Source organism: Syngnathus typhle, linkage group LG3, assembly GCF_033458585.1.
Source record: "Syngnathus typhle isolate RoL2023-S1 ecotype Sweden linkage group LG3, RoL_Styp_1.0, whole genome shotgun sequence".
Taxonomy (NCBI): Eukaryota; Metazoa; Chordata; class Actinopteri; order Syngnathiformes; family Syngnathidae; genus Syngnathus; species Syngnathus typhle.
In genome coordinates, this window is record NC_083740.1 from 8,690,970 (window position 1) to 8,714,343 (window position 23,374).

The 23,374-nt window shown below is 42.6% G+C and overlaps 1 protein-coding gene across 2 annotated transcripts; it reads right to left on the reverse strand.

The window, feature by feature from the left end:
• Positions 1–234: 234 nt before the first annotated feature.
• mxi1 (max interactor 1, dimerization protein) lies at positions 235–23,323 on the reverse strand. 2 transcript variants are annotated; one of them, XM_061274436.1, is made up of 7 exons: positions 22,990–23,104; positions 21,392–22,333; positions 21,118–21,220; positions 17,501–17,530; positions 6,114–6,228; positions 5,164–5,347; positions 235–4,762 (listed from the first exon to the last, which is right to left on the reverse strand). In XM_061274436.1, exons 2-7 carry the CDS (start codon positions 21,510–21,512, stop codon positions 4,599–4,601), a joined length of 717 nt encoding a protein of 238 aa, XP_061130420.1. In that variant the 5' UTR covers positions 21,513–22,333; positions 22,990–23,104; the 3' UTR covers positions 235–4,598. The 2 variants fall into 2 exon arrangements, with proteins under 2 accessions (XP_061130420.1, XP_061130419.1); XM_061274435.1 differs by lacking the exon at positions 21,392–22,333 and having other exon boundaries at positions 22,990–23,323.
• Positions 23,324–23,374: the final 51 nt, after the last annotated feature.

Consider the following 23,374-nt stretch of genomic DNA (forward strand, 5'->3'; position numbering starts at 1 on the left):
TGCAAAAGATCAGGCATCTCTGTTACTTTTACAAATCTTGTGGCCCTACAATGAGGAAAACGAATTAATGCCCATGCATGCACTGACTCTAAAGTATTCAAATGTATTCTTTGATGGAGTTCAAATGTTTCTGTGCATAAAATGGTGATCATTTTGAAATTCAATTGAAGCGTAAAGTCTACACATCGATCATATGGATGTCTGTGTAATGCTATGGAAAGGTTGAGTCAGTGGTTTAGGTTTGAAAATCTCATTTTTATTGTAAGTATTGCATTTCCAACTTTGCAACAAAACACGTTCATCAGAGTGCATGTTATACAAAGAATGGTCACAGGTTGAGAACAACCAGACGACTCCCCGCAAGGGACTCATCTCGTTGCCTTAACTTCACCTCGAGGACCCGTTTTCTTCAACGACACTTGAATGGAGTGTGGTTTCCCAAAACAAAACAAAAACTGCAACATCAACTTTTGGGGGGGGCTGCCTGGACTCTTAAAAGCAGAACAAAGCCCACTTGCTAAGTTAACCACACGCCCAAGGTTTCTTGTTCGGGACCATATCCTCAGGAGATGTAAAAAAAAACACACAAAAAAACACGGTTTGTTAGAATAATTCCAGGACTTGTGTCACAAAATATCACAATTCAAGACCAAATGACAAGTTTATTCCTATGGAAGTAATTCCCTGCAGTTACTAATACAAACTTGAGCCCAAGATGTAATATAACAAAAATAAATCATAAGGTCACATGAGTAGGGCGCTTGCTTTAACATGACAATGTTCTTCTCGACCAGGCACTGTCAGCTGCTCAGCGCATTGTATATCTCGGCTCATAAATGCAATCGGGTTACCCCTGTGCATGAAATGATGTCATTCTGCAGGATGTATTCAATCAGGATTCTTTAAATGTAAGTTCTGTCCATTGAGGCATGTTATTCCAATTGTTTCATGAACCTGAATTCTGACCCGAATATTCACTGCATGTAAATGTCGTCTGCTCCACACATTAAAATGAAAAATAAATCTTTTGTGACACAAAGACCTGAAACATTTCTGACACACCCTGTAGCGTCAGAGAAGTGAAACAGCAGTCTTGGGAAAGTAACGTGAGAAGAAAATGGAAACAAAGATGGCTAAAAAGTCACAGAGGGGCAGAATCAATGTATGCTGTCCCTCAGGTAGAATGATAGAGAGAGAGAGCAAGAGAGAGAGAGAGAGAGAGAGAGAGAGAGAGAGTGAGGACACTGAGGTGTTCTGATGTGGTTTTGGCATTTGTGTTAGTAGGATCAAGCACCAGTGGTCACTTTCTGATTCAGTGCCAACAAGTTGAAACCCTACTGTTGTTTTTCTGTTGAATCACCTTATGGGGGTGTTGTAAGTCTAAGACACATGTTATCAACTAAAAAGACAAGTCCTCTTGTATGAGGAAAGTGGCGTTTTGAAAGACCCCAGTTTGGGTAGTAGCTGGCTCAGCATATGCCTGTGGCGAAGACCGGCCCCCTTAGCCTACTTTCTCACACACACTCACAATAGTCTCCACTTGACCAGCAGGCTGGCTTTGGAGGGAAGCCAATCCAGTTGTATAACATGTGGACGTGACTTTGGAGTGCGAAGCTGGCAGTGGCGAGGGGGCGGGGGTCAACCTCCAACCAAGACAGGTGACTTAAAACAGGCTCAGCAACTAAAGAGCAGCTTTGAGGTCATTTACATTTCAAGTGTCCATTGAATAAACATCCAAAGCAAAAGAAAATGGCTACATTATGTTACCCTCCCAAATGCCCCCAAAGACCAATAAAACATAAAATACATTATTCTTAAAATAAGGGAACAGGAATACGCATTGAAAGTTAAAGTAAGACAGGACAACAATAAGTTATTTTTCTCCCTCTGGTCTGTTGTTAGAGGGATGGAGAAATAAATATTCAAATGATGTTCTGTTAGAAATCAAAAGGGCAGAAGAGAAGGGGGAAAAAAAAAAAAAAAACAGCGGGCGAAGTGCAATTCTTAATGCCAGTGGAGTTGGGATGGCTAACTTTGACAACCCGTTTATTTTCCCCAACATGTGGGATCACCTGACCACCAGTGGAATGCCATACGCACACACACACACACACACACACACACACACAAACACGCACGCACACACACTCCAAGAGAATATCACGTGTAATAAATTAAACTCTGCAGCTTCCGCCACGTTACCTTGCGCAGCACCAGACAGCAACACGCTAATTAACTTGTAGGATGTCAACCAGCAAAAACTAAGTGTCCAAGCCACGTCCACCGCGCTTCCACTTTCAAATGCACAATAAACACAAGTCAGCAACAGAGGCAAAAGTTCTATCCATGAGCTCTAACTTTTTTCCAACTTTAACATTAATTCAGTAAGCTATTTGTATATACAAAGGGAGGGGAAAAAACAAAACATGACTTTGCTTTTTTTTGGACGGTCACAAAGGGAAAAAGATGAAGAGTTATTGCTTGTTACTGCTGGAGAAAAGGTGGACGTCTATTCCCGTCGTATCTTGTTGCTGTAGTTTGTGCCGTGTCAGCTGAAAAGTATTTAAGTGCAGGATCGCTCATCGCTTGAGAGGGAACGAGAGCATGAGAGAGAAGGCGCCGCATTTAACAGGAATGACTTGTGTGTGGTCGTCTTGCTCCGGGCTAGCGCGTGGAAGCGGACGCTTTTGCTTTACCAACTGATGGAGGACTTGCACAATAGCACCGAGTCAAGTGTCCAAGATAAGACAGATTAGGCGGCATGGGGTAATGTTACCGTGCTGTGTGCTTTCCATCGGCCTGAATCACCCATCAGCTCGGAGCGACTTCAACAGCAAATGGGCTTCAAGTGCATCTTGGGTCATACATAGGCTTGTATGCGTGGGTTTACATTTTTTAATTTAAAGTGTTTTGCTATAAAACCAGATTTTTGGGGTCTTAGATCAGGGGTCTCAAACTGGGGTCTGTGAGCCGCAAAATAGTTTTCAATAAATTATGCTGAGCTTTTTTTTTTTTTGAAAGTGCAAACCTAGATATAGGGACGGGTTGCCCAATAAAACAAACGCAGTAAACAAATTATTCCTCCTGTGATGCACCACATCAATCTATCTAAAGGGTTGGAATTTGCTGAATATTTGTAGGGATGTGTCCTTTGTTATTTGCTGAATTATTTTGTTATTTCTATGCTTGGGCCAAAGCAACAAAAATGGAAAAAAAAAATTGTTTTGGTGCCATCTTGTGGCATTGTAGTGCTTAAGTATAATATTAAGTTAAGGAGCTTCATTTAGACAAAAGTAGTGCTTTTCTACCTTATGTCACCTGTAATCAATTAGAACCATTTATGGAGGGGCCAATAATCTGCAGATTTTTACTATCTGGGGAAACACTGCATTTAGGTAGAAAAATTTACCGTATTTTCTGGACTATAAGACAGTTTTTTTCATAGTTTGGTCGGGGGTGCGATTTATACTCAGGAGCGACTTATGTGTGAAATTATTAACACGCTATATCATTTCACATGTTAATTTCACACTAAACCACAAGAGGGCGCTCTAGGCCTGTGGAATATTTGGAACTGCAACTGACGATGAGTCTGACGTAAGCAACGTAGAAGAGGAAGTGCCGCATCTTCTCCCTCCAGAGTTAGTGGAGTTGTTTAAAAGTGACACAGAGGATGAAGCTTTCATTGTATTTAGTGATTTGGAGTAACACGGATGGTTTGGTAAACTTGTTAGCACGTTATTTATGCTATAAAAAAGTTATAGTTAATGTCCCAATGATCGTCACACACACATGTAGGTGTGGTGAAGTTTGTCTTCTGCATTTAACCCATCCCCATGTGATTTTGATCCATCCCCTGGGGGAGAGGGAAGCAGTGAGCAGCAGCGGTGCCGCGCTCGGGAATCATTTGGTGATCTAACTCCCCAATTCCGACCCTTAATGCTGAGTGCCAAGCAGGGAGGCAATGGGTCCCATTTTTATAGTCTTTGGTATGACCCGGCCAAGGTTTCAACCCACAACCTTCCAGTCTCAGGGCGGACACTCTACCACTAGGCCACTGAGCTGGTTCTATAGGTATCTGAATAACTTAATATGTTACGTCAGGCACGTTCTCAGTTTGTTGTTTATGTGTCATGTAACGTCAGCATACCGTACAATTATTCAGCCTGTTGTTGCCTCTATTCTATTTTTATTTTAAATTGTCTTTCCTGTTTATTATGCATTTTATGGCTGGTGCGACTCCGGAGTGACTTATAATCCGGAAAATACGCGAGACAATAATTATTTTTGCTTCTAGGGGTTCACGTGGTAGCTAAAATATATTTAGTAGGCGTAAGGACTAAAAGGGGCTCCTCATAAAAATGTCTCCCAAGTAGGTTCCCAGACTCAAAAAGTTTGAAAGCACCTGTCTAAGATACTGGGTTCGGCTTTAACAGTGCTTTTGCATGGTGATGGGCACACTGCAAGTAGGCGAACAGAGGCCCGTGGGCACGGCTGGATGGGAGCACGGATATACCGGGTGGGAGGGCTGGATGGGAGCAGCAAGAGGAGGGGCGAGAGGAAGAGGTGGTGTTTGCAGTGTTGGCATTGTGTAGCTTCTAGGAGGAGAAGGCAAGTTTGACACTGCAAGAGGAATATCCCTCATCACTGGCCATGCTCTGCAGGCTGCTGTGGTCATCCAGGTCGCTGGTGCTGGCTGTGCTCAGACTGTCCAGCTCTCCGTGGGATAACTCCGTGCTCTCCACGTCCACCTCGATCTCCTCTGTGGCAGAGGGAGGAACGTCAATTACTCGATCGACACTGGCAGGAAAGGAAGCGTGTAATTCCTCTGCTAACCACTAGATAGTGGCACATGATTTAGTGAGAGTACATTTTAGTTTCGAAAATTAAAAAAGGGAAGTACGACAAATTTCACTCAAAGTAGTTTTTGCTGTAGATGATTAAATGTCAATTCTGCTTTTGACGTCCACAGAAAGCAACAGGGTGAATGAGAGTTGGATCATTAAGGTAAATTCAGTTGACATTAACTTGGCGGCTAGCACTAATGTTACCTCATTTCTACTCCTATTTGCTTAGTCCTTTGATAAAATGTCGGTTTCAAGCTCACAGACCCTGTCATGATGATGTCGGCTTTACTGCAAGTAGATCAAAACAACAACTGACCCTGGTCGGAGTCGGAGCGCTCAGAACCTAGAGTGGAGCCCACGCTGTTCATGCGTATCCTCTCGCCCTCCACGGCCGTTCCGCCTCCTCCACTCAGCAGTTCTAGTTGGCGTTGGAGGTGCCTCTGCTCACGCTCCAAAGACTCCAGCTGGTACTGGCTCTTCCTGTCGGCTTCTTCAAGTTTCTGGAAGCAGGAGACAAAGGGGGCGGGGTTAAATTGACAGGTATTGACAGGTGAGGCAGAAAAGTTACTTTCATTGAAGACCTTATTGAGAAGCAAGCACTCCAAGTGTATCCTGACTCTTGCCCTCAGAGCCCCTTTATTTTCATTTGCGTTATGTCACTGGTGACAAGCGCGACTCACGGAGACAAACTAAAACGATGGGGTCATCGTTGGTGAAACCAGGTGACAGCAGCAGACGAGTCGAGTGTTGGTGGATGTTGCCCGATCAACTAGGCAGCAACAATGTGGCCTTTGTTCCATCTCTCTCCCTATTACACATGCACGCTGCGCTCACATGTCAAGTTTTGAGTGCTCATCAACACGAGGTAGCTGAGCTTCACAATTTAGACGCACACGTTTTCTCGATACGATGAGCTTCTTTGGGAATCTTAGAACAAACCTTACACTAAAGATCTTGGGTTCAAATCTCAGAGTGGAGTTTGCATGTTGTCCTCACGTATTTACTGTGGCTTCTTCTCACATTCCCGAGAACATTCATGTTTGTTTAATTGAAGACGCTGAATTGCAAATGATTTGTCTTTTGTAATTTCCTGGCAACCAGTCGAGGTTGTACCGCGCCTCTCACTCACTCAAGGCTGAGCGAGGCTGCTCCAGTGTGAAAGCAGTACAATGGATAAGTGTCTAAAATCAGTTAGAATAGGATTAAACTCACCACAGGAATTCTGGTAAAAAAAAAAAAAAAGAAACTGTAGATAAAATGGAATACCTTTATATGTGCTTTGGCTTTGTTGAGCAGGCCCAGGGTGGTATGGCGGCTGCAGTCCGGTCCCAGCGGGATGAGGGCCTTCAAGCGCTCCAGACACAGTCGCAGATGAGCCCGTCTATAGTTCAAATAGAGAGGGAGGGGAATTTTTAGACAACGGGGAAGAAAACCTTAAAAGCAATGCATGCTGTTAATGTTAATGAGTAAGGATTATCACTTAGACTTGTCGCTTGGACTTCTACTTGCTGGGTGATGGTATTTTTTTTTTTTACTTAAATTATTGCTGATACTGTTAATAAAGATTTTATGTCGGTGATGGATAAGTCCCCAAAGTAATTAAATTCAATGGCGGAATTTTCTTTGAAATTCAAACAAATCTGACGAAAATTAGCATCAAAAATGGAGATACTACTTTGCCCCCTTAGTCCATGAAATCGAGGTTCCGCTGTACACACTTCCCCCGACTCCCCCCCCCCCCCCCCATCGCATGTCAGTGTGAATCAGTGAGCATTTTAAAAGGCTAAACACAGACGTTGACCGTTACTGACTTTACCGTAGCAGCAACTCATTCACAGTCGAGTGCTAATGAGGAGATGGGAAAAACTTGCACTTCAGCACCCTAACGCAAGATGTGCTATGTAATCTTGAGACATAGGCACATATTATGCATACTTGAAGAAAGCAGAAGCTCTCCAACAGTTTCCTGCAATGTCAACAAGCTTTAAGTGATAGTAAGCACCTCAGCAAGTTGCATATGGTTTCAGCCTCTGGGCGATACATGATCCTTTGTTGGCATTTCTCTCAGGCCGCTTAGGTTACCCCGCTCATCTCCATAACAAATATGTTTTAGATGATAGGTGCCGTGAAGAGAGGAAAGGTGTAATGGCATTTCCTGGATCTCTCTGGGCCCATCCGTTCCATCATCCAGACAGCACCTTATTGGTTGTCTGGGGAAACGCCCGGGGTGACATCTATCCCGGCTAATGACCCGGAGTTGAGAGATAAAGAGAGATAATTATGGCTATAACGCAATCAGCGCTCCATTAACAGGAGCCTGAAAGGCTGGGCGTGGGGGGGGCTATTAGGAATCTGGGGGCTCAGTCTAGTGACCCACACTCAGGAGATGAAAACAACTGGGATTCAACTACTTTCTGTTGCTTTAAGACTGGTGCAGAAGAATGCAGCCCGGAATATCCATCCATCCATCCATCAGTGTGCATGAATGGAAGGTTGAGGTATACATGGATGCCGCTGATAAGAACAAGAGTGCAAACCATTAGAGCGGTATGTATTGCAAGTATGCATGAGGGTGCGTTTTAACTCGACACCAGCAAGAAGAGTGGTCTGAATGAAGGAGGAGGTGCCATGATGCAATCTGTAGTGCTGAAAGTTTGGAGGTCAAGAGAAACACGCGTGAAGTATGCTTCTAATCTGACTGTGAGCATGATGTCCATCAGTCTGGCTCGGGTCTTTTGTCAACGCCTTATCTTCTACCGACGGGGCCTAGCAAAGTCTGTCTGCCTCACATGGACACCCACAGCCCTGCTTCAACCATCATGTTATCAGCTGACAGTTTGTCTCTCTTTCCAAGAAGCCTGGCTCCATCTGGGACCATGCACCGTGCCGGTCAGCTCGCTAATGCATGGCCAGTTTTCATAAAACAAATGAATAAATCAATAATGCTTGGTGAAGAGACAGATCATAAGCCTGCTAGTCCAAAACTCAGGCTAAATAAGGATAATAATGCTACAGGCTGCTCAGGATTGTTTTTAAAAAAAAATGCTTGGTAACAAGAAACAGACACAAGAGATTTAATTGATTCACTTGATTCGCCTAATCGTATTTAAATATCTTGATAAAAATAGTAATTTGTGCATTGAGGGTTGCTCAGCCACAACGTCATGCTAGAGAAGTGATAGATAATGAAGGTAAACGTGCAGGTCATTTGAAGACCTGTCTGGCCATGTCAAAGTTCAGTTAACAAATTCCAAGTTGTTGTTTTCCGCTCGGACCAGGACTAAAACCATCACAATGGCATATAAAGAGGCATCCAATCACCACGGACCCCACTGCCCATTCCTATTTTTCCTCAAATACACTTCTTTCGGATCCGCAGGGGCATCCACAGAGTACAGCATTGCCGTTTTGGCAAATTCAGTTTTGGTTTCTTGCTCCATGATTTCTATTTGAGACTGTGAGGCGTTGCTTGTTGCGCAATTTTTGCCAAGGCCGTGAGAAATCACAAGAATCATTTAACACTCACATGGCAATGATGCTGTCGTGCAGTCATGCAGGGTTCTGGTTCTGTTCCTTTTGTCAAATTGTTGATACAGTCTGTAAACCCAAAGCCCTCCAAGTTCTGGTTATGTTGCTTTTAACACTATCTTGTGTACCATGTGATCTCCTGTTTTAGAAACACAAGTGGTCCATTGGCAGCATGTTGCCTTCAAGCACCCTCAACGTGTCCGTCAGTGATAGACAAGATCGCAAAACATCTACATGGCTTTTTTGTCCTGAAGTCTGGACCCATGCCAGACTTTTGTAGGGAACACTTTGATGATTGAAGGAGAACTCAGCTGATCGCGTATGACCCGGCGGAGGACAGACAGTCTGTCTGTTTACTGTGATGTCAAACGAGCCTGAAAAGCAAATATTTGCACAAAAAAAAAAAATATATCCTTTCGTTTGTGGTTAGGGAACAAGCTAATGACTAAAGATAGCTAAAAGCGGATGCAGGTTTATCATATAAGTTTGTCCTGCCAGCACTATCTTGAAATGTGTCACCAGAAGGTTAAAGGCCATGAGTTTGTGGCTTATTGGGAGGCCCCCCCCGAAGGGTTCCTAAGCCCTGCAATTGATACGTTATCATGGAGACACACAGTTTAAGCCATTTCCTATTAACAATATGAGAGTTGTCTTGCTACCATAAATAGTTACACAGCACAGCCAGAGTCCTTTCAGTCCTCAAAAACCAGTAACACCCTCAGAATAGAGTGGTGGAACATCGAGGAAAAATACAGTGCCATCAAAAAATATCAGCATCCCTGCTTAGATGTGTTAAATTCCTTCAAACATTTCTCTTTATTGAAGAAGCATACGCTCATTCTGAAAATTGTAGAAATGGTTCACCACAAACAGAATCACGCTCCTACCACAAAGGAATTTATTAGAAGGCATCAAAGCTTTATTAGGGGTGCCAATAATTATTAAGGGTAGTATAAAGGAGGGTTCCTGTGGTATCCAGAATAATATCCACATCCCACATTTATACAGATCTGGTAATGCGTCACTTTGTGGTAGTTCTACTTTATGTTTGGCCCATTCTCTTCATGGTTGTGTACATATGTTTTCTTATGGCTTGTGTTCCTGACGGTCCCCAGATGGTTACGCAGAAGGGCAGCTCTGCCTTTTGGCTTCGACATGTGAGCGAGGAGCCAACCGACCATGGGTCACTGCACCCCAGCTCACCCCACCTTTGCTCCCCTCCCCTCCAATCACAATAGCAGTGCCTTTTCGATTGCATGACTAACTCATTCCCGTTTACAGCAACGTGTAAATGCAGTGTTTTTTTTTGTTTGTTTGGTTTTTGTTCGAAAGTGTGTTTTGCAGCAGCTTTGAAATGTGATCAAACAGACTTCAATGTGGGTTTTATTTTTACAGAAGCACTTTGATTCTTTCCCCCATCTGGTATAGGAGAGCTGCCCACCTACTGGTACAGAACCAACGCACATCACATGTACATCTCTTTTTGTCAATTCAAAGGAGTGCAGTTCACCACTCGCCTCCTTCCGCGCTCTGCTATCATCTCTGAACACACATACTGGTACATATGATGAGCAACTGTCTAGCATGTTAACAGATGCCGCAATTCTTTTTCCCCATTATGATAAAGAGCCGTCATTGCCTCCTTTAGGAATAATCCAACGAGGTATCAAATGAGTTTAAATGGGAATCTATCTGTATGTACTAATGTAGTTCGATATTTTAGTTTTGATAGCATGACGGTAATGTAAAAGCAAATTTGACTATATTACTCACATTGCTATTTCAGCAAATGTTTCTAAGCTTTGAATAAATTAGTTACAATCAACACAAGCCTGTCCTTAGGCAAATATAAAGAACATTGCAATTTGTTTTTAAAAGCTGCACTGATAAACCAAACCGTGTTTCTACTTAATCAAAACCGTCTTAAAGCAACACTTAAAGCTAAAGCACGAGTGACGGAGGGAAAAAAAAAAAGACTGCCCTAGATTCTAAAACTTGTGAATACATAAATAATAGACAACTTCGCAGAACCGAATATGTCTGACATTATCACTGGCTATGCTTTTAAAGGCAGGGTCACATTTGCAGCCCAGATAAGAGTCAGTACACATCTTTATGGCAAATCCCCCACACTCTCAAGCCCTTTTAACGCACACACACTTTGACCCAATTCTATTTCATCTGGAGGGAGAGAAATTCTGACCCTTTACCCAGTTATTACACTAATTACATATCAGCGCTGTCCGTCTCAGAGGTGAACCCTCTAAATCGATTTACAAAGAAAATCATAATTATAACAAAGGATGATCTTCATGGGAGGGAAAAAAAAAAAAAAAGAGCACGACTTTCCCTCGACGCTGTTACAACTTCTTTATTGTCAAGGCTCATTTGAAGAAGTCCAAAAACCTAATTTACAGTGATGCCAAAGACATTTAGAATATTTTGTAATGCAAAAGCTCATTTGAAGCAGTCTAATCTACATCCACTGGGCACAACATGAAGTCAATGTCAAATGATCTCCCGTCACGGAGGAATGCAATCAAATCAACCCCAGTCAACGTGCAGGCGGTTTGTATTCTATTGTACTTGCTGAGCTGAACACATTCCTCATCTGTTTGAACAATCCAGACCGGTCATCAAAGTAAAATCTTATGTACGACAATTTCTTCCCACATCATACACAAAGAAAAGCGCATTAAACATGTGACACATCATGAAGCCACAGTGCAGATGGTGACATGCAATATATATGGCGAGAAGGGAAGAGCTGAGCTCACGTGGCAGCTCATCCATCAATGCATCCTGCATGATGTTTTACTGTCACTGACTGACTGCTCGTAGTCCCAGCGAACTGCCGAAGGCACGTCACTGGATGTACAATCGCTGTACCAAGTTAACTTCATACTGCTCCTTAACATACTGTCTTTGTTCTCTGAGCTGAATCAGCAAGATGATGGGTCGGTGCTTAGTACAAAAAACAAAAAAAAAATCTCTTTTCATAAGAACCTCACTGCTAGGACAATACTGTTTCACATCCCCCCACAAAGTATTTCTGTGCCTGTGTTTCATGGAGCTGGACATTCTTCTCTCACTTTCTCGTTCACATGCGCATTGTCACATGTTCCCCGATACAACACGTAGCACCTGACTGAATGGGCTGTTCATGTTGACGGGGAACCTACCACTCACTACTGCTGGAACGGTCATTAAAGAGCGACCAAGCGTGGCTGCTAAATTGGGGCCTGACGCAAGGGCGTTAACCCACAGCTTTATTATATGAACCATAAAGTTCAGTAAATTGCACTTACGTATGGATGTGTGGCATAACTATATGTAGAAAACCTCTGGATTTGGCAGTGAGGCTATTTTTAGGCATGCTCACACGTCAGGGTACTTATTTCCCTTTAACAAGATCAGGCTGGCCTCGCTTATCAATTCGGAAGAACCATAACTGAAATGCCAGTGCTCTCTGGATTATAGAACAAAAATCCGTATACCACTAGTGGCCAGAAAAAAAAAAGCAGCAACATTTCATGTGTGTATTCCAATGTGCAAGTAAAAATTGCGAACGTTTGCTATGATAATGGGCAAGTCACAGTTTACCAGTAATATTAGCGACATAGCAAGATTTCCCCCTAAAGTTGACACGTCATTAAAAATGATGAATTTGGTTGAAATTGCTATTTCTAACAGAGTACAACACACCAAGAATTTTGAAAATATGATGATACGTTTTGTTCGATATCGCCTATAGAAAATCTGCTTTAAAAAAAAAAACAACAAAAAAAAAAACACCTTCAGACTCAAGTAAAACTTCTAATTCTGAACACATCTTCTGGACCTTTTGGTTTTGTCTGCTTCTCAGGGAACCTCTTCTCTTATTGGCTGACAAGCTTCAGTTAAAAGTATCCACCAATAAGCTTGTATGGGGCCTTCTCCAGGCGACACATCAAAATGACCGTGACGTTTCAAACAGCTTCTTGCCCTAAAAAGTCAACTCAAATAGCACAAATGGAACATTAGTCATGAGGAGAGCAGTGGAATAAGTCATGTCCTTGAGTATTGAATTTTTTTTTTCTGAACTGATTCGTTATAGAGGATTTCAGAGATGTTTGAAGTGCTCATTCTATTTTATTTTTTATTTTTGAAAATCCCACAACTACAGTGGGTACTCATTACATTGCTCATAACATTTCTCCTTTCTACTTGTGCCTGAGTCAAAGGCCGCTATGTGTTTTGTTTTCTGCAAACAAAAGTTAGTCCATCACGTCTCCGTACACGTCAGATTAGAAGAATAATTTCCCTTCACAAACTGAAGGCTCTTCTTGTTGTTCTGGCCGATACATCCCTTTTGTCTTTATGAAATCCAGACAGATGGGAGAGATACAGGAAGAGCTGGCGCGAGATAGAGCAGGTGAGAGATGTAAAGCGTGGGGGAGGAGAGGGGTGCGTTACATGTGTGTGTGCATGTGAAGTCTGCCCAGAAACTGCCCATTGGCACAAAACGGGAGCTAGTCAGGACTAATTCTGAGTTTAGTAATGGTGAGTGAAAAATAGACCATATATAAGAAGAAACTTTTATAATAGTCTACAAACTACTTCAACTTTTTTCTAGCTATAATAAAGACTGATGAGTAGTTTGAAATGGAATACTCTGTTCATCTCACTCATTCAATGGCATTGATGAGTGAAGGGATTCCATATGATCCGTTACTGACCTACTACATATTCTGCTCACATGCCAACAAAACGCAAAGGAAATGTAGAGGGGTACAATTCATGGCAGCGTTAGAGTGGGTTGTTTACTAGTACTTCAGCATGCAGTTGTGACCTCAATCCCCAGATGGAGATTTATTGTGAGCAAGAATATTTGGGCGAGCAAGAAAAACCGTAGCAAAATGCAAATATATATTCAGCACGACACTGCAAACTGGGGACAATCAAATGTTCAAAGAACCGCCTGCCCTGCCTAACCAATACCATGACCACAAGTAGTAAATAACGTGAAATTGCAGTTGGTCACTAAGCGGACAAATATTGTCGTCACGCTCACTGCAGAGGCCACCCTGAGAGACAGAGCAACATGACGCATCGGGACCAAGGACTGATGGGCAAAAGGTGGGGAATAAAATGTTAGAATAAAACAATAGCGCAGCAATTGACCCTCTTCAAGCAGCGCTCACAGGCACAAACAGGCGCTTACACACACAAATGCTCGTGCAAAGTTCACTGGTGAGGGAGGGGCGGCAGGGGAATGTGCTAGCTGCATGACGGGGCCAAGGGACTCCAGGGCTGAAACCCATCACTAACTCATGGATTAGTTCACACGTGCACACTGCCTTTTAATCTGCTCCGATGAGAAACAAGCAATGGAAAAAGAAAAAAAAATCAAAACCAGGGCAAAGAGGTTGCTAGGTCTCAGATTAAAACCTACAACAAACAAGCATAGTATGAAAACAATTGCATATATTGTCCAAATCTCTTTCCTAATCACACGTACAGATCATGTGATTTGAAATTCACTCGCCCCCTAATCCCTGTACTGCACTGTACCTCCGAGTTGTGTCCAAGCATGCAACATCTGACTCGAATAATCAATATATTAAATATAGCATCTACTTTTGTCTTCAACTATGATTGGATGAAAGCCTCCAGATAAACGCAAACTTTCCATTTGAACCCAGTGTGACCTGAGGGGTGTGGGTTAGAAGCTTTGGATTACAACACTAATATGGATGGGCTTCTAAAATGAGTCTGATGAAGGTGGGGGGGGGGGGGGGGTGTACAGATTTGGCCAGATGTTGTCTCTGGGGGATGGTAGTATAACACATGTAGCTGGTTCAGCAATGGCTGTATGTAATCCAAATGTCAGAACTAAAGTGCAAATACATCCTTGTGTTAAGGCACTTATGTTTTTTCCACCGTCCCAGTGGGCTGGGATGGTAGCACTGAGTCATGCGGAATTGTGTTTTGATTCATGTTCTTAAAACTTGCCATAGAACTCGGACGAGAATACTCATATTTTGGGTTGGAAAATTAAGGGACGTGTTCTTTTCCGCGGCCCAATTCCGTCCGTGTGAGTCAATCAGGGGTCCCCTTTCCACAGAGTGCTTCGGATGACCTTCCAGCTAACTATCACATTTGTCATCACGTTCGTTATGAATTCTCTGAGCAGCAGTACCCTAAAAACTGATTTCAACCTGCGTCTTGTGTTAAAAACCCATGTCCTATCTATCCCAAGAGTTCCACTGGGCATGTCATGCATGGCCTCGCGAATAATCATCCCACTTCGGAGAGCATTTGTAACCGTCAATCTGGATTTGAACCTGGGCCTATGGGGGCAGATTGAATCCTTCACAGAGCAATAGACACTTGCACCAGGACGACAGGCTACTAAAAAAGTAATTGTTTTTTCCCCCAATGTTGCGTTTATCGCAATTGTCTGTGGTAGCATCCAGAGCCCGTTTAACTGAAATAAGGAGTGACAACCTTTTTCACTGCTTATTCATCGCGAGGCTCTCATTGGTGGCACACAGCTAACCTATGTGATTGGTCAGAAGGCGGTGGTGTTTTCACTCTGTCTCCCCAGCTGTAAAGCTAAAAATAGAAGCTGGAGTCAGATTTAGTCTAATTGAGTCATGATTCTTCTGCTAGCATCTTGTTTTCCTTCCTTTCTGCCTTGTTTCATTTTCGGCCCTTCAAAACTTCTCCTGATGGTACAGATTTGGATTTTGATACCGATAAAGGCAAAGTTGCTTCTCTGGTCGCCTCACTGGTCAACTGTCAGTCAATCAACCAAAAGCGTGTTTTCTAAAAGCTTTTCCGATAATCTAATCTTCTTACCGATCAAACCAGGGGGAAAACTAGCACATGCTACATACAGGGCTTCCTTTGGAACTTCCCTTGTGCTCAAAGGAAATTAGAAGCATAAATACATGAATCGTCGACACAATTTCACCATCCCTCAAGCGTTATTTCATCACGACTGAAGTTGCAGCCATATCCTAATAATGGGTCATATTTCATTGCGGTAATTACTGTACAGGGTATAAAGGCTCACCATGCACAATCTGGCACACAAGGGAGCATAGATTAGGTTTGTTTGCTGCTTGAAGTAACCCTTAGTCAGGTGTGTTTGACTACGTCCCTGCTCATCCCATCAGCTTGTCAGTTAGTTCCTTGTCCTCTGACTCGATCGTTTGTTAATCCGGCATCAAGAGAGGCTATTAAAGAATTGCACCGGGCGGTCTGTGCGCGTGCGTGCGTTTGTTAGGGAGGTTGATGAACGTGCCCCAACACGTGCACATGCTGCAGTTGGGCTCACCAGACCAAAGATCAAGCCCCTTAAGCGGCTTTTCTCAGCCAAGAAAAGCTTACAAGTCGTCACGTTGGTCGGGACAAATGGTCCCAGTCCCGGGGCTTGCAGCAACGCCTGAGAATGGGCTGCACTCACTGGGCAGGGAACACAAAGCTTTAGCACAGCCACAGAAAATGTAGCCCGGGCTTTTTCATGCTTAGCGGCTCATCCCGCCCCGAGGGCTCTCGCAAAAAAGCTCAGTTCAATTCTTGCTATTATAAAGGCTCCAGCAAGGATATGTACCAGAAGAAAATGTTCAACCTACTATAATGTCGAGTCGCTTCTTAACAGGTTTGCGTTTCATTGTACGCACTCGAATAAAAAAATGATCCATCTTGTGTGACACTCGGTTTTCAAGAAAGATTGAGGTAGACAGTGAAGCCCGACGTTTTGGTGACGGAACCGATGAGAATGGAAGAGACTATTTCAACTGGCATGCGAGCAACAACAAACCCAGGAAGTCAGGACTGTTCTAAACGTGAATTCCATCATGGTTCAGCTTGACTGGGACTTTTTCACAACTTGTAAGTCTGCCTTAGAAGAATCGTGGTATAAGCCTGAAACACTCGGGTGAACAACTTAGGCTGATACATATATCTTACAGTGGGGCATGTCCTGAAAGGGAATTGGATTAACCGCTGGCAAAGATGGGGGATTATAAATTATTTTAACAAGTGCGCTTTCAAAAAAGATGGATTACCACATCAATTCGACTCACTTTCTTTGGTACCAGAAATACATTTTTACTTATACAGAGAGGAGATGAAGTGAACTACTTGAAATATCAGATGATTCAAGATCCGAGATCCATTTCTGTGTGTCTAGCTTTTGGCAGAGTTGAAGGCCTGCCTGGACCAGCAAAGGACAAGCAGGACAGGGAGGCTGTGAAGGGAATGCTTCAAAGAATGAAAACAAAAAAATGTGGAGGGACCCATAAACAGCACTCGGTATGTTGTATGAACAAACAATGAAATACTACCCGTAAAAAAAAATTCAAACCGGCATGGGAGCTCCAATCTGCCAGAGCTACTCGCCCGCCAACTGCGTTGCCATGTGCGACATCACACATCAACTGGTCTATATTTAACACACTGAAACCAACGTTCCAATCGTTTTACTGGAGTCCGCCAGGGAAGATGGTGAGAACAACAGGCCGAGGTGCGATGTGATTACACCTCCTGCATCTTTTCAGTGTTCCCGCATCCTCAAAGATAATGAAATGGAAGGCACACTCTTCTCTCCTCTATACTATAAATCGTGCAAGTCTGTTATTTAAGGTGTCACACACGCTCTTTGTGGAATGACGGTTGCGGTCTACAATCTTAAAATAAAATAGTAAACGGCGGCAGGCACCCAAAACTCAAATTAGATAATGGCCTTCAAGATACCCGAGATGGCAATGTTCAGAGGAAACCCCTACATCCAACTGTCCACCATCTTACATAAGAATATGACTGGATACATGAAGGCATGTTCAGGCTCAAACATGACAGACACTTTTATGATTTGTATATAAAGCTGACAATAGCATGTAGCAACTGACAAAACATCTAATCTTCCACAGACAATCACTGTATGTCTGGTCTGGTGGTTGCACTCGTGTTTAATCAAAGACCTTAGTATAAAAATGTTCTTTGTAAATGTGGTGAAGAATAAAAAAAGAAAGGAAGAGCGGCTTAGTTTTGATTACAGGAACGTGTTGAGGAGCAAAGCTTGAATTTAAAAAGGCAAAGAAAAGTGCCTATTAAAGTGTGTTAGGTCCACTCACCTATTCTTCTCCAGCTCGTTGTGTGTGGACCTGCAGGGGAAGAGAACATTAATAGGTGTTTAAATACACTATATTAAGAAGAAAAGCAATACATGTTGTACACAGTATGATTGACAGAGTGCAGTATTTCCGAAAGCATTTTTTTTTGGTAGGGTTAAGGGCCAGATGTTTGAAGGCTTTAATGTAGTGTATTAAGCAAGCCAAGGCATGGTGTCCTAATAATGAAATGTGATTAACTTTCTATCCCTGTACTGGTATTTTTACATCCTCATGAAAACAAATATCCTGATATAGTGAAACGTATTTGCTTGAAATTACATTAAATTTATTGCAAATTAATTTTTAAGTTTATTTCACATATTTAAAAATATTAGATTTACAAAACACAAAAAAGATGGAATAAAAATACAACCATCCAGTGGAACGATAGCCTTCAAAATACATATCTCATAGTACAGCCAGTTTCCAAGGAATGTGGACAGCTGGATTCGATAGACATCACTAAGAAGAGACTCTCCAACAAAGTTCGAACCCACTGAAGCCTTTGCACCATCAAAACATCAAAGTGACAGGCAGGAGAGCACTATCATCATCTCCTCCTCAATAATACACAACACTACACAGTGGGGGTGCACATGTAACAGTGACTTGCATTCACTTGAGTTGACACTGCACGCAGTGTGTGCGTGCGTGCGTATACACACACGTGTATGGGCTGTTGGGGAGACTATGAGGAACATGTGCATGCCCTGTGTGGGCAACAAGCCGGGTGCAGTGCACCGTTGAAAATTAAATGTGATTGAGATGGTCTCCAACACCGCCTTTGTGGGGCAACATACTGAAAGGAGCCAAAACACCCCTCCCCTTGACTGAATGGCTGGGTTCCCATCCACTCCTCAGCTCGAGGATTGCTAGATTTGAAGGAGGGTGACATGTGTAACTTGCCCTCCAGGTAGGTAAACAGGCTACAATATGTCTCCTATCACATCTCTCATTATTGTAACCTGGATTTACGAGGAGGAAAGTGCAATTGTTCAGTGCGACTGCCTCGGATGAGACGATCTCTTCCGGATTAATAATTGACAAATTGAAACACCATATGTCTGCATTAGACTATATTAGTTCATTTACTTAGGTATGCAAGAGTGGCTGTGCAGTCAGCTGAGGCAATGGATATGATTTTAGATGACAAGGCCACTAATGGCCAGGTTGACTTGCTGCTATATTGGGCCAAACAAACTCTGACTTGGGATCGGCTCAAATCTCCAAGAGTTAAATCCAAATGAATATGTGGGGAGAAGTAAAGAAATAACTGGAGCAACACTGATGTCCCCTACACTGTCCATTACTCTAAGAGACACACCATTATTCAGAGTTGAGCCATGAGGCTGGCACTCTCGACATCCTTTATATAGTCACTCATTCATGGGGATCAATCTAAGTCAGCTTGCTGTCCTATAGCCCTTTATCATCACAAAGACTTTCTTCCCTTCATCCTGAATCAGATAGCAACATGTCTGCAGCTCCCCAATACTTCAAACCAGATAATGAACTGGCTCCAGGCCATCCACAACTGCAGTATGCTTACTTGGGCGAGTGGGAGGGAGGACACACAAATGCGTGCGTCTGTGCGAGTGTACTTGCACGTGCATGTAGACCGAGTGGGTCAATGAGATAAAGCGCACCGGCTATAAACGGTAGGCAAGTGAGGACAGTCAGATAAGCCCATCACTTGAAGCGTTATCACGTTACAGAGAAGGCAGTAAGAAGGCCACAAAAACTTAAATTGTTTGTGGAAATTGCCAATGTTCTATCTCCTATCATTTTGTCATCTTCCTTATAAAACCACCTCAAGCATTATTTCAGAAACCCGAAAAATAAAACAAATACTGAATGCCGTTATAATATATTTATTAATTAGCTCATTTCATCGAATGACCTGTCAATGACAGAGCAGAGGTGCTCAGTACCCCAAAAATGTTTAGGGGGAAAAAATTATATAAAATATGTTTTTGTCAAATTATGCGTTGGGGCGATTTGGAAAATCCTTATGTTAGGTAAATGGGCTTGTATGGTGCTAAAACAAAAAAAATGGTTTGTCGTGCGTGCTGCCAAATGAATGACGTGAACATTAAACCAGCACTACCTTACTGACCTCGTTTTGAATGCGTTTGTGCGATGGTGAGCAAAATTGAAAACAAACATGTAGATGGATTGATAATTTCATGTTTCCCTTAAAAGGGAATATTGGTGACTATAAGCAAAGGAATTGTAAAAATGGAGCATGAGACGTTACACAGAAAATATAAAATGTTTTGCATGAAACTCAAGGATGTGATCACACTGGCCGACACTCACTTTTGCATTAATGAAAACATCTTATGGGGAGCTACACATTTGAAAGTATATTTGCAGTGCTACTCCTCCCCATACTCGTGACTTTGAGTCTGTATTCAACCAGCTTGTGCAACATCATTAGCATTCTTAAACAAATGCCCTGTTCATCGGAAGCATTATGAGGAGCACCTCAATCCAATTATGATCCTGACTGTTGCCATGCAGAAGTAGGCAGCATTCTGTGCTGATTGTGAGTAATGCGCAGTTCCTGTTTGTTGCCTCGCTCTCACATTAATATTAAAGCATTCAGAGCAAGCGAGTGGGGCTTTCGTTTGATGTATGGCGATCAGATGACAGATTCACCTGAGCAGACCTGTACCAAAGAGGACACGATGCCAATGGGTCTTCATTTGGCAGACTTGCTTCCTCTACTGAATGCAAGTTACATTCATCAACATCAAATACTGCGACATACATGTCATGCATGAAAATCAATCCTCAGTGTTCATGCATCAGACACTTCATTAGGAACATCTGCACCAGCTAGTGAGACACAATCAAAGACCTTTGTGGATGACCTTATTTAGTAACATGAGTGGTGCATTATTAAAAGACACCACTCAATAGAATATGGCACAGTTTATTGAGGAGGAGTTGTTGATTTATTCAATTTTCCATAATGCTGGAGCCCACCCCAGCTGAGTTTACTGAGAGACAAGGTACCACGCTGGACTAGTCTGCAAGACACATATTAATAAGCAGCCATTCACACGTACACATAGGTTCACAGAAATTTTGGCAATCTCGAGTCCTCGTTTAGCCCAACATGCATGTTGATGGAATGCGGAAAGTACCCAGAGAAAACTTTCACGAGCACGAGGAGAACAAGCAAACTGCACACAGGAAGGCCGGAGCTGCAATGAGAACCTGTGAGGTAGCCGTGCTAGTCACTTGTTTACTGTGCTTGCCAAGCTGAATTATTGGTGCCGTGTGAATTAATGGTCTTGTATTTGCTCTAATTAGTTTAGTCTAATGTTGTGATCAACTAGTTGAGGGGCTCAAGTATTTAACTTTGGGTCAGTGCAAACACTAATCACATGGTGTTGTTTCCGCCTTAAGTCAATAGTTTACTTCATCAGTGTCCTGCGTGAGGCCAAAACTACCATATAGTAACAATTCCAGGTGACTCAGTTTTGCAAAGGACGAGCCCTCCTGCCCCAAAGCGCACAAAGCAATAGAGGTGTACTTTCGCACTGTCACGAACACAGGAGTTTTCTTACCTATTGTGGTTACTGCTGAATTTCTTATTTCGGAATTTCCTTTGCCTCTGGTAGTTTGTGTCCTGATTTGAAGGAAACGTCGATGCATATCCGTGTTCACACTCTGTTTGAAGAATAATATATTTGATTAGCATTTAGCCATGAGAGAATTTCAACATGACTCTTCTAAGAACCCTGAATGTAAATACACTGGAGGTAAATCCTCCGTTTGCACGGGGACTTTTCCTGGATAAACTTTAATAGGCTCCTGTTGACAATATCACATGTATTTTACCTCTTTCTCTCCTTTCGAGATATTCCGCGGCTTCCAATAGACGCTGGATATTCATTAGCTGAACAGCCGTCATTCTTTCCTGAGCCTTGCTGTCGTTCACCTTATTGCTAGCGTTTAACATTGACAGCAGTAATGCAACGATATAAAATACACGGAAGACAGTGCTTCGGTTATCAGTGCAATAAATTCAATATATGTACATTAAAAGCAAAAAAAAAAAAAAAGGCCTTTAGTTCTCTTATTGGGGGTCTTTTGCAAGGATGGGAAATCGTGTTTCCAGAGTTGACAAGCTAGCAAGCTGCAGCCAATCCTTTGCTGGGTTGTCAGAAAATCAGCGTATAAGAATAGTAAAACGTCCACATTAATACGATTGTTATTTGCTACAAACCCAAATGTAAACAATAAAAAAAAAAATCCCCCGGGTTGACTTGCGCCAGCAAGTGCCTGCTGCTGCTCGCTTCCTCTCTCCTGTTTGCTTTCCATAGCTGTACAGCTCGGAGGCGGGGACATAAAAAGAAGGAGGGTCCGGAATCAGCGAGGCGCATTCTGGGAAATTGTGTCTTTTTACGACTAAGGCCATTCAGTATGTAAACATATGCATACATACATCATATATGCATGTATATACAGTAAAGCAAACTGAACAGTGATGATCTGAATATTAGTAATGAACACTGAGTGACTTGAAAGTTCAAGTATAGATTCTTTCTGCTCGATAAGACCTACAAGTCCCATGAGGCAACAAGAGCTAGGGGCGTGGTTAATAGACAAAGCCAGGCCCAGCAACACGTGACATAGCAGCTACCCGTGTCTTTGATTGGCAGATATTTTTGACAGACTTTGAGGGTTGAGTCGCCTCTATCCAATCAGAGAGCGATTTTGCGCCATGTGGAACCCGGCACGACACGCCCACAAATAGCAGGAAGCAAACAATCGACAGAACTGTGGAGAAACAGGAACTGTACGAGCGAATCTTCCAGTAATTTACCCAAAGTACTCATTTAATAAAAGCTGCATTTCCTGTTTCTTTATAAAAACTTTAGAACAAAAATAATCACATCTAAAAGTCATCCGGGAGAACATCAATAGACCGCAATGTAAAACTCATAATTTTTATATGCTGGTTTTGTGAATGCACCTCTTTCAATATCGCATCGTCCTACACCATTGCTCATGCGAGTTGGAGGCTTTTTATGACATTCTGCGGGGGCGCAATGACATCATCCTAGAAGTGACTAGCAGCGCGCTGCAATGTGGTCAGATGTATTGCATCTGAGTGAGAGCCAGTATGCACACCCACTCACCCAATCAATATGTCACATTTTGCTATTTTCAACTGTACAAAGATCAATAAGAGATCCCTTCCTACGTGGAGACGTGCATACACACTCCAGTGTGGATCGCATGCCATTTAATGCAGATAAATGATCCACGTACGATGGTGTAACATCTTTTTATTGTAAGGCAAATCCGTCTTGTGAGCGTAGACAATAGTCAAAATCTTAGTTGAATTAACTCAGTTCTTTGTTGTCTGACTGCACATGATAAAGTGTGTTCGTCAAATGCAGAACGACATCGCACAGCACACATCAACTCACTTCCGTCCTTCCTTTCAGCGCTCTCGAGAAAGCGAGCAGCCTCCAACAATACTTGCACATTTTTCAGAAAAGTGTTGATCTGATCCATGTGGGAGTCTTTGGGGTTGAAGACGTCATTGAAAGGACAACTGGACATCTCCAAGTCTTGCTGATCCAAGTCAGACGCCTCGCAATCAAAGAAGAACTCCTCGCTCTTCAAACTTCTTCGTTGAATCTCAGTTTTGGCCATTTTCCCCCCTGTAAGTTTGCGTGGCTTCTGAGGAAAAACCGTGAGACTTATGCCAGTGAGTGGAAGCTGTTTGCGCCTGAGCTTTTTTTTTTTTTTTTTTTTTTAAATATATATATATATATATATATATATATGAATGCGGGCTGTCCAATGTGG